The sequence below is a fragment of the Tenrec ecaudatus genome, chromosome 10, assembly GCF_050624435.1.
Source record: "Tenrec ecaudatus isolate mTenEca1 chromosome 10, mTenEca1.hap1, whole genome shotgun sequence".
NCBI lineage: Eukaryota > Metazoa > Chordata > Mammalia > Afrosoricida > Tenrecidae > Tenrec > Tenrec ecaudatus.
In genome coordinates, this window is record NC_134539.1 from 37,935,141 (window position 1) to 37,947,027 (window position 11,887).

The window sequence follows — 11,887 nt, forward strand, 5'->3', positions numbered from 1 at the left end:
GATAAGAAGGTCCCTGACAGTAGGATTTGTCAAGCCCTTGAGAGGTTAGGTAATCGCTCTCTCTGACCCCAACCTCCCAAATAGATGGCTCTCCAGTCTCTTTGAACAACCATGGTGCAGGGCTGCTTCCCATTTCACCTGAAGCTTCTCATTCTTCCGGTCTTGACTTGAGTCCTTCTCGAAAACTCCCTCAGGCCCTTTTGTCGTCTGCGCCTTTGTACGATGTTGAGGCCGATGCTACCCTTCCTCACAGAGCCCTCCCTGCTGGGGTCTTCCCTCTCAGGCGATCCTCCTGACAGGAGCCTTCCAGACCCCAGACTGCCCAGGCTCGAGTCTGTCAGTCTTCTCAAATGACGTCCTAAGTCTGAAGGCACTGTTGGGGGCATCTCCTTCTCTGAGTCTCAGAGCCAGGAGCAAAGGAAAGCGTGGGCTGTGGAGATGGGCTCGCCCTGTTCGTTCCCAATGGAGCCTGTGAGAGCCAGAACTCAGGGGCCGGCCTTGTTTTTCCGCGTCCTGTAAGTTTGCAGCCTCTGACCGTGCAATCTCACTGCATTCTTCCTTCGGTGGTTAGTGGGAAATATTTGCGTTTTCCTTCTTGGCTAGCTGTCTGCCTTCCAGACTCCAGCTTTTATACATGCCATTACATGTGCATACAGAAGGCAATCAATACAAGGATTCCAAGGCATTTGTGTTTTAAAAATTGATTTATTCAGTTATCGAAACGAATGATCTTTAATGTAATTGATCAAATCCATACATGTATGGTTAATGTATGGTTACACAAGCATACATTTATCAAAAGTCATCTACCTATTTACTTAAAATGTATGTTTTAATGTATCCATTTGTAAATTATACCTCAATAAAGTTTATTTAGAAACCAAACTAAACACATAGAGAGGTTTCCATAAATCTAAGACAAATACACTTTTCTCCCGATTCGGTGCACATGTTAAAGGAAATGAAGAACCTGAGACCATTGAACAATTGTCCTTCTGAGTGCAACTGGGCTGCCTCAGCAGCTCTTGGCCTCGAATCGAAGGCAGGCTTGTGCAGGAGCATGCTGACCACCGCCGCCGCGCTGTACAGCTGTGCTGTTTATAATCTTCTGGGTAAGGGCATGAGGCAGAGGCCGATTAGGCAGGAGCTCAAACGAGAAAGCCCTCAACGACTCCTCTGAGGGACTGAGTTCTCATGACCACAGTCCAGAGTCACAGATGCTCCATTTGGGCAGAGAACGACTTGGGAACGTAACCAGAGTGACCACATCCTCTCCTTCGCTCCACGTGAACTTGATGGTCACTTGAAACCGCACGGTGGATCTCATGGACCTTTTCCAACAATAGGCAGCACTGTGCTAAGCTCAGCGAAGATGAGAGAACGGTATTAAAAAAAAACTTGTGAATTTCTTAAGCCATCAGGATGTGGTCTGATGGCTGGTAAATTAATGTAGTCTGCACACCACCGTTTGTCTTTAGCCTTTATTACTCAGGTGCCCTCCATTTCCATCTCTATTTCTTATCAAGGAGACTTTTAAAAATGCTGGACCAGAGATTCGACAATGTATCACTCTTGCTGTGGTCTTGTTTTGTGATCCACCTTATGCCTTAGTCCCTTTTGTAATCCATTTTTACTCTGGATCCATGAGCTGGGTTGTAAAGGGATGAGATTTCTCCATTTGATCTGTGAACACTGAACTTCTTAAAATTGATGGGAAGACTATAGGAGACTGTCTCTATGATTTCCGGTCCCCTTCCCTCCTACTGCCCCCAACTGTCCTCCCCCTGCGGTGCCTCCCTTATTTGATTTCCAAATTGGTTCTGGATTTAGAATTCCACTTAAGCCACTACCATTCCCGTTAGTCACTTCAGCACTGGACTTCCTTCAGCCCCGTTATTCCTGCTGAATCCCAATGCTAATATCCTGCTTTCACCTGGTCTGCTTAGTGTCTGCTCTAGGTCAGCCCCATCCGTATTCCTGCCCTTGCATCATGTGGTTGGTTGCTCTGGGCCCTCCTGAGTGTATGGTCACATAAGGATAAGGCATATCAATTACATGCCACAGGAGTTTAGAACCAGTGTGAACTAGATTGGCCAAGATCTAAGATTGCAGCTTGGCATGGAGGGCTGGCTACAATTTAGAGTCAGGAATAAGGAAAATCCCTGGAGTTTTGACATCATCTTCAATAACCTCATAGCTGTTAACTTCCCCATCCCTCCACACATAGCCCCGCACAAGAAGGAGAGTTCTTCCAGTGCTGGAAGTGGGTGCTAGACAAGATTCTAGTTGGAGTAAAGAAACTGCATGGAGCCACATCCGACCTCCTCTGGCTTTCAGGGCTGATTGCCATACGGCACAGGTCAGAAAAGTCCTCTGCTTTCTCTGCTCTGTGGGCTGGGACGTTCAATGCCCTGGCTCCTGGTTCCACTGCTGCTGCTGCCGATCCTGCTGCTCCTCTGCTCGTCTTCTGGTGGCAGAGCTGTTTCTTGGATCAAGGGGGTTCTCTGAGTAGGAATCTCCTGGTCCGAAGGGCACATCCACTTCCAGGCTTTTCTCCCTTGCTGGTAGTGAGACCGGCCACCTGCTTCGGAGAGGGCTCACTTTTTGCTCAGCAGGAAGGCAGTGACTCACAGCTGAAGGAGAGCGCAATCGGCATCTTCCCCAGCTTCTTACCCGCACCAAGCAGGGGAAAGTCATTGGGTAGCAATAACAAAAAGGAACTATGGCTAAAAGATGAATAATTCATTACAATGCACTGAGAATAGGGCATGTAGCCACATGAACAGTTGGACTCACTGTTCCCGGGTGCAGGGACCGTGTAGGGGTGCCAACGTGCAAAGTGTCAGGAGAGGAATGTGGGGGCTCCCAAATGTGGGCGCTCAGGCTGATGAAGCGAACATAAGCAAATTGGGCGCCCAAAAAGGCAGTTGGTAGAGCGAGGTGGGGAGGCTCCCGAGCAGTCCCTGTCGTCAGCACCTTGGTTTCATGGACCGGGTCGCGTGGTTCCTGTGCGGTTCGTCCCAGCCCAGAGAGCAAGAGCAGAGTGAGGAGTGGACACGGCAGTGGAGTCAGCTCAGAGGGGGGCCTGTTTGACATCCCGCTGGTGGGTGACAGCTCCCGGCCACCACTTTGCCACCTGACTGTGATCAGGGTGCTGCTGTGGAGCCACCTACTCCAGAAGGAAAAGGGGAAGGATTCAAATGAAGCAAAATAAGAGGAATTCTCTTCTTTTGCTGTGAATTAAGAAAAACTTACCCCCCGAATTGTGATAGTGGCTACTAAATAAAAAAACCAAAACCCATTGCCACTGACTGGATTCCCACTCCCAGCGATCCTATGGGACAGAATAGAACTCTGCCGTACCGTGTGACCATTGTCAGGATGATGTACCCCTATGGAGCAGACCTCCCATCTTCTGTGGAGCAGCAGTGGTAGGTTTGAATGGCCAACTGCTCGGCAACCAAGCACTTTACCCTCGGGGTCACCAGGGCCCCTGTGATGGGGGTCATACGACTTTACACATTGGTCACAACTTCACTGTGCTCAGAGTAGGAGTTGACTTGGTAGCAATCGGTTTTTCTTTTTGTTTAACCATCCTGTATGCTTTTAAAATGGGCACATACTCCTGTCTGTGTACTGTGTACACGTTTGCACAAAGCTACTGCTGTGGGCTGGGGGTGGGGTGAGTGCCCGGCGCTGGACATGGCTGAGCAGGGTGCAGCAGCCACTGGCCAGGTGCTGGCCTGGGGGTGGCACATCTGGGAGGAAGCTGGCCCGAGCAGCTCTCTGTCCCGAGAGCCCAGGACCCCCAGCTGTCTCGCGTCAGGGCAGGGGCTGCCGTTCTCTGTAGGTGCCTTAAGGAATCTATGTGATCTGAAACATTTGAACCTGTCATGGTGTTAAGTGTCTTGGAGTGTAAAAATGTGAAAAATGAAGCAGGACAGTGAATTGGCCCACTGCTCCCTGCTGCGTGTCACCCAGGAAAGAGCCCGCAGTGGATCCAACCAACCACGTTACGTTCTTAGTCCTACAGCGTAATGATTTGGGAGCATAACCGTTTGCATCTAGTAGATCCAGGGCTTTTTATTCCTCAGGTAAGCGTGCCTGTTCTCACTAATCAATTATGCAGATCAGTAGAGTTTTCTTTGTTCTTGCCATTTCCATCAAACTCAAGATGGTGTATAAATGCTTATTTGGAATTTTCCCCTCTGCTCCTAGAAACTAGATTCATTTGTTGAGAGAGAGAGAGAGAGAGAGAGAGAGAGAGAGAATTTTAGAGTGAGATGTGTTGTTGTTAATCATTTTATTGGGGGCTCATACAACTCTTATCATAATCCATACATACATCCATTGTGTCACGCACATTTGCACATTTGTTGCCATCATCATTCTCAAAACATTTGCTCTCTGCTTGAGCTCTTGGTATCAGTTCCTCATATTTTCCACTCCCTCCCTGCTCCCCGCCTTCCTCATGAACCCTTGATAATTTACAAATTATTATTTTTTGTCATGTCTTACATCTCCCTTCACCTACTTGTCCGACGTGAGATACTTTTTGCTACAGAGGTGGCACCCTTTTTTACCTCATTAGCAAGTGCCCCCCCCCCTTTGTCATAAAGCTGAATTTGTGCTTTCAATTCAGTTTATCAGATGTGATTAATGAACCACTATTAAGATGGGAAGGCTGCAGTGCGCAGGCCCTGATTACAGGAATTAAAATGGTGTGTATTGGCTGACTCCTGCTCCTCAGCAGGAAGGCTCACTCATAATTCCTTTGCATGCAGGCCCAGCAGGAGAAGATTGACAGCATCGAAGACCATGTCAACAGAGCCGCTGTGAACGTGGAAGAGGGAACCAAAAACTTGGGGAAGGTAAGATGCTGCCCCTGCTGATAAATCAATGGTGCCCCGGCTCCCAAGAATCTCCAGTATTAACCCGATTGATCCGTGCGCTTTAATGTTGAGGGAACCAGCAATTAAGGAAATAAGGAAGAAATGACACGTAGGTGGTGCAGGAAATCAATGGTGGCTCTTCTGCTCCTGTCGGGGGAGGCTTTTTCAGGAGACTTAACAGAGGCCCCACCCTGAGGCAGCCCGGGCTGCCTGGGCTATTTGCAGCCATGGGAGAAGGGGTGCGAGACTCCACGAGGGGCAGATGTGCAGGGACATGTCCGCCTGCGGGAGGGGGCCCCCGCTCTCGTCCACAGAACGTCGCCTTTCACCCCAGGTCCGACGTGCAGAATCTCCTCTGTGTAACACCCACGCATTGAGGGGAACCTGCGGCTGCTGCAGACTTACAACCTGCCAGCCAACTCCCGGCGGCAGCGCCTTTCTCCCCTGTAAGTGCAGAGCCGGCAGTCTCAGTACCTGTGGAATCCTCCGCCCCCCACCCCCAGCACAGTCTCTCAGGGTAACTGTGTGCCAGGAGTTAGAGAGGCATTGCCAGCCGCCAGGAGAGGGAATTGCACATCACCCCAGGCAAGATATTCTCAACTCAATTTCTAAATTGAATTTTTTTTTTACAGGCTGCAAAATACAAGCTGGCAGCCCTGCCTGTGGCAGGTGCACTCATCGGAGGCGTGGTGGGGGGTCCGATCGGCCTCCTAGCAGGCTTCAAAGTAGCAGGCATTGCAGCTGCACTTGGTGGCGGGGTGTTGGGCTTCACAGGTGGAAAATTGATACAAAGAAAGAAGCAGAAAATGATGGAGCAGCTCACTTCCAGCTGTCCAGATCTTCCCAGCCAAACTGACAAAAAATGCAGTTAGAATCCCAACTCCGGTGTGCGGGGCGCCCACACCGCCACGGTGATGGCAGCCTCTGCGCCCCGACAGACACTCGGGCTGCTTGGGAACCGCGCCGTGTGTCCCAGGACAGGGGCAGCCGGTGATCGAGCTGGGATCCAAGGGCGGACTTTGCCGTTGACCGGGTGTTCATGGAGATGGCGAGGCTTAGGCTCCCTCTTGCCTGTCAGGCGACTTTTCAAGATTGCCAAAGCATATTTTCTGCGGGTACATGTCTAAACCGAGCCCACAGTTCGGATGAGGACTTGGAATGGGTGGAAATTCAGCGTTGTGGAAGAAGAGGTTTCTCCTGGTAGTTTCTTGCATATCAGTGGACACCCGAAGGCCAAACACATCTGTAGGAGATTATGTCTACCTCTTTGCAAGGAGGCTAGGAGTTGAAGAACCCTCTTAGCAGACAGACAAGTCCATAGGTAGCTAGGGTAGGGGGACAGGTGAACTTGAACATGGGAGCCAGTGGCCGAGCCTATTGCATTGGGTGCACCCCTCAAATGTCTGGGTAAGGACGTCAAAAGTGCAAGAAAACGCAAAGCGAGGCTCAACGTCTCCAAATATTTCCAACACCAGACCCTTCTTTCTGCCTCTCCTTAAATAAAAAGCGCAGAGCATCTTGTGGCAAGAGATTTATTAAGCCAGTAAGTCAGCTTTTTCTGTCAGCCTGCCTCCTTTGGCCTCCCGCCCTTGTAACTTTGTTAAGTTCTTTGGTCGGGGTGAATTCTACCTGTGTCGTGAGCACAACGTGCCCTTAACTGGCTGCCATCTCTGCCTCCAATAACCTCTGGGTTACAGGGGATCATCCCCAAATAGTTCCAACCTTGTGAGGTTTGGGGCTGAAAAGTGAGCAGGAGGGAAGCGGGGGGTCTTATCTCAGGGTACCTTCCGTTTCCAGGGGTCTGCGGTCTTGACCTTTATCTTCTTGTCAGCTGGCCTTTGGGGAAGCTAAGAACTAGCTTCCTGTCCATCTCCCGCGCATCCCCCAGGCGCTGGTTCTGTCTTCCACCGCTGCCCCCCACCCTCTCTTCCCAGCATGGGATTCCTGCTCCACACCCTCATAGTGAAATGGGGTTGGACTCAGCCCTGTGGTGAAGGATTGATGGTGTGAACCCACACACTAGACACTGACAGCAACCCAGTGCCCATCTTCAGCGAAGATTGCAGGCAGCCCCACCCTCCATTCCCAACTCAGTCCCAACCTGTGGCCTGACTCGTTTCCACTTGCAGAGGACAGAGAAAGGAGCATCCGGGACTCAGAAGGCGTGAGCTGCTTCTACCCAGGCGCCAAACCGATTCAACGGGGGGTGGGGGTGTCGACCAGTTCACTGCTCCCTTGCTGAGTGTATTTTTAATAACGTGTTGATCGCTTACGGATCAGATCTGGAGACCTTCCCCTCTGACTCTTTTAGGAGCTCATCGGTGAATTCCCGTGAGCGAACGCCTCGGGTCGTTGTCATTAGATAATGGGAGAGGACCAAGCCTTGCTGTTTGGTCACCTGTATCTTTTCCTTCCGAGAAGAATATTATTTAAATGACGGTCAGCTCCTGGTCCGGTATTTTCTTTTAAATACCTGGACTGTGGGAATCATGGCTCCTCTTTTTAAAACATTTCCCAATCCTTGCTGTCCCTTGAACACGACATTTGCAAACCAGAAAGACCATCAGTATCACCGCCAGGTGCTGGTTTAAATGGGATTCCTCACCTTCAGTCCTGTGGGAGATGCTGGTGTAGCCAGTCCAGGCTCCTTAATGATCATTAGACATCCACATCATTACTCAGCAGTGTCCTTTAATACTGTCATTTCCAGAACCCCACTGCTACATGTCGCCCAGTCTCCATCACCGCAAATCAGACTAACAACCCCTGTGGGCCGTCCTCTGAGCCCACCGAGGCCAGGCAGATGTTGCATGTCAGGACAGGAAGGAGGGAGAAGGGCCTTGGTGGAATCCCACAGCATCACTGCAAGTACGTGTACAGACTTGATTTTCACTGCTCATCGGCCTTGCAATATTACTCCAGCAGTCATCACACTTAGGCAACTTTCAGAACTTAAAGGGGGAAAAATATAATTTTAAAGTATTTAGAAAGTATATCTTCTTTCTCCATAATAAAACCAACAGCCAATTCTTGTATAAATCATTAGACATACTTAATCAGCTGCCAATGATATCCCTATGAAGTGTTTAGGAGTACAAACGTTTCAGTACAACTCAGAAACAATAATTATCGTCGAAAGGCATGTCCATTGTACCAGCTTTATCTCCTCGGCCGTCTACGTGAAGGACATTGAGGAACATCTTGGAATTCGTGGGGCTCATTTGGGTACAAGGCAACGCTTCGGAGGACTTGTTTGCTGTGACCGTTCGGCAGAGACTTTGAAACACTGCATCTGGGACCCACAGTCAAAAAGGTCTGCCATCAAAACCCAGCCTACACACGGTGTCTTTGGACACAATTCCACCCTGTCCTCTGCAGCCCAATAGGATGCTTCTTGTTGTGTTTTAGCATTTTTAATAGGCTGCGTATACTCTGCTAAATTGATTCCGTAATCTAACTACGGGTTGCGATCCTTAGATTGAGAACGAAACACCCTACTGAAACTGCTATTGATTGAAGACCTTCTCTTGGCCAGTCACGCCACTGGCATTTTGTAGGTCGGGAAAGGGGGGCGATGAAGAGTCAGGTCTGTCGCCACTGGGCTGTGTCTCTCACACTGTGCTGCCAATCTCCAAAACTGAGGCGGGGCCTTCCTTTTGTCCACCCAGGTATTCTGCGAGGCGGGCTTATTGTGAAATTACATGTGCTACACATGTGCATCAGTATCTTCTGATTCCTCACCACATGTCCAAGTCCCTGACAACTCCAAAGCCTGTGGTGGCGGCCAGCCTCAGGGACCTAGAGTGCTGAGTTTGATCCTGAGTCTGTAAAGTACGTTCTCGTCCCGTCACACAGCCTACAGATTTTAATCTGTGTCTTGGGTTAGCACCCTTATTTCAACAATCCGTTTGACAGAATTCTTCATTTCAAAACAAGCCTCTAAAGCTACGCTTCTTAAAACATCTTTCATTGCTCCTCGAGCAGGGTGCTGGTCTTTTAACAGTGCCTTTGGGAAGCCGCGCACCGGGGCGGTGCCACTCGCCCTCCTCGGCGTGTGTTTGAAGCTGGTCTTCTGAAACACGCTCCGAAGACATTTGGCAAACCATGTGACACAAGCCATCTCTGCTTTCGCTCACCACGGACATCAGCCCCGTGTCCTTATGACCTCTCTTCCTTCCTCCTTTCTGCTCGCTCGGCTCACCCCCACCCCCAGCCCCTATCTACCCAGGCTGCTGAGAAGGGGTGGCACTAGTGCCACCTAGAACTGGCCAGGCTTCGGGGAGCAAGACCTCATACTGCAGCAGAGCGCTCCGTAAAGGGAGAAGGCCCCAGGCTGCCTGCCTGCCCCTCGGTGCCCCTGGTGGGTCGGGTGGCGGGAGGCTGGGCAGGCCTGGAGGAAACCCGGCCTGTGAGTGCTTGGTGGATGGAGCACACTTTGCTCCACTGAAAGTGCAGAAACCAAAGTACACTTTGTCTGAACTTAAAAAAGGAAAGGTCTTTCCCAGCGTGCGCTCTTCCCTTCCTGGGTGCCACATGAAATCTCTGGGCCAAAGCCAAAGCCTGGGACAGGTTCTGCGAAGCGGGAGGACTTCTTCCCTTGAATCAAGTACAACATGGCTGCAGTTCTCCGGTCCTTGGGAATTTTGCATCATGTTCTTGTATCGGCAGCCTAATAAAAGATGGGAGCTTCCCCTCTAGGCAAAAGAAAAGGTAAGCATCAGGTGCTGTATGGATTGTGTGTTCACTTCTGTCCGTTTTGGTTCTAACTGGTGGCTCCAATCATTGCTATTGCTCAGTACCCTCCTCTTTTACCGAGAAAGGTGGGTATTGTCAACCGTCAGTGGTAAAGGATCCACGTATTATCAGCTCTTCTACCTTCCAAGAACATAGGGTAGTGTGAGAGACAAATATAGTCGTGCAATAGTAACAAAAGAAGTTGAAATAAAATGTAACGTGTCAAAGGCATTCTGCCCAAGGTAGCAAAGCTAGTGACCAGTCACTCAGGAGCTAGAATTGTAGCCGCCGTCTGGGTGGGCATTTTTGTTTTGCCATGGCAGTTGCCTTCTGAGACGTGTGGTCTTTCAGACCAGCTTAACGTAGCTTCAGTGGAAAGAGCAGGGCATGGGGAAGTGAAAGGTCCGAGGCCTGGTTTGGGGCCCAGCCTTTGGCGATGAGCTTGTTTCCTGAGCGGCTGCTTTCTTCCCATTCTGGCCCGGGGTTCCCCATTCATAACATTAGTTTTCATCACTTGACTCCCTGCCTTTTTTATTTTTTTCGGAGCTGGCCTGTCACCGGGCCTAAGGAGTCTGCTTGCAGGTCAGTGGCATCCACTTCTGCATGCCTCTATGGCCTCACTCACACCTACCTCCTCTCCCCAGCTCGCGGCCATTCCTCGCGTCACTGGTAAGCACCGGCCGGCACGTTCTTTTGCTGCTGCACGCTTTCAGTGGCTCTCAGGGAATACTGGGTAAATGTCAGCAACCCTAGGTTGGCATTCACTGCCTGCCAGACGCTGGCCCCGGTCTCATCTCTTCAAGCTGCTCACAAAACAAAGGCTCTTCAAACTCTGCCTGACAGTGCCACTCAACTGCCCCATTTTAAGCTATAACCTGCTAATAAACTGCTTGCATTCTTCTAGGTAAGCAGTTTCGGTATTTTTTTTCTACAAGACTCTGTCAGCTGAGGTTTGTTTTTAGCTTTTGAACAAACCCAAACACTGTTTCCTAAGAAAAAGGTACCATCCTCCCCCCACCGCTAGAAGAAACTCAACTTTGAAACCTTCAAAACAATATCAATCTTGTCACCTGTGCATCTAGAAGCCAAAGAATGAGGAGTTATCTTTAGCAGCATAAGTACTCCAGCCTTGAATGGACCATTGTCCCACTGACATTTGAGGAAGACGCTCAACATTGCACGTTTTCTGTGTATTCAAGTAGTTGAGATTACTGTCGAGTCGTGAGGTTAATCACTGGAAACATAGTTAGCTGGGCTGCGTTCATTAAGCCTGCTAAAGATGTTAGACATTTTATTGGTAAGCCCTTGGTGTTGGCAAAGGTCAACATAAAAACCTAATGATGAGAATTTCAGCAGATTCTGTACAGGTTTCTAAAGTCCTTTATTCTGTGATCCAGTGGGGGAACATGAAAGAATCTCCTCACTGAACACTAATTGTTATGTGTTGAGCACTGGGGGAGGGGACATCCACAAACCTACAGCATCTACCCTTAGAGACAGTCGAGGTCAATGAACTCAGATCTTTAAAGCAAGTAACTGCAGTAAAATATGCTAAGTCCCTTAAATAACAGGCTCTGAGCATCAAGTGAGGTGCTACCTGGAAAGAAGGGGGAGCTTTTATGGAACCCCGTCTTTGAGCAGGGCCCTACAGAAGTGTGTGCCTGGTTGAAGACAGGTGGTAAGTGTCCGAGCGTCAGAGGAAATGCATATATAAAAGGTTTGAAACAACATCGTGGGAGAGTAGTGACTTAGCAACCCAGTAGGGCAGCGGTGCAGAGCACGACCAGGCAGCACACTGCCCCTTCTTCCACGAGTGGCAGACCTGCTCTGCCTAGCTCTTCTCTGGTCAGCAGCCAAACTCTTTAACCACTGACCCACCGGTACTCCTGGAAACTGTCGCCTCTCTCTTACAATGTTATTTTTTAAAGAACTGATGTATATCACTTTGTGTCAGATGAGTCTGTAATAGTCCTCTCCGTTTGTTCCAAAGCAATAAAGCCTCGCATTTGCTGTATTAGCCTTGGTTCTTGGTATATTGGGCCTCTTTGTTTTCCTTTGCTACGTGTCAGAAATGGCTTTTGCTTTCCTGCCTCTCTGCTGGTGAGGGTCTCTGCTTACCGTGAAGGCCGACTGTCTTCCTGTCCTGTTTATTTCATAAATACTTGTTGAGAACCCACTGAGAAAAGTTACCAGATCTTACCTTTTAGGGCCCAAGTCCACTAAAGCCCACATTGTCCATTTCCACAGCCAGAGTTCTAGAC

At 49.6% G+C, this 11,887-nt stretch overlaps 1 protein-coding gene across 2 annotated transcripts in view; it reads left to right on the forward strand.

The window, feature by feature from the left end:
- STX17 (syntaxin 17) overlaps positions 1–11,640 on the forward strand; it is a 58,989-nt gene extending 47,349 nt beyond the window's left edge. For both annotated transcript variants that reach the window (XM_075560219.1, XM_075560220.1), the window contains exons 7-8: positions 4,785–4,871; positions 5,525–11,640. In XM_075560219.1, coding sequence (XP_075416334.1) covers positions 4,785–4,871; positions 5,525–5,764 — 327 coding nt within the window. In that variant the 3' untranslated portion in view covers positions 5,765–11,640. The remainder of the gene's footprint in view (positions 1–4,784; positions 4,872–5,524) is intronic.
- The last annotated feature ends 247 nt before the right edge of the window (positions 11,641–11,887 follow it).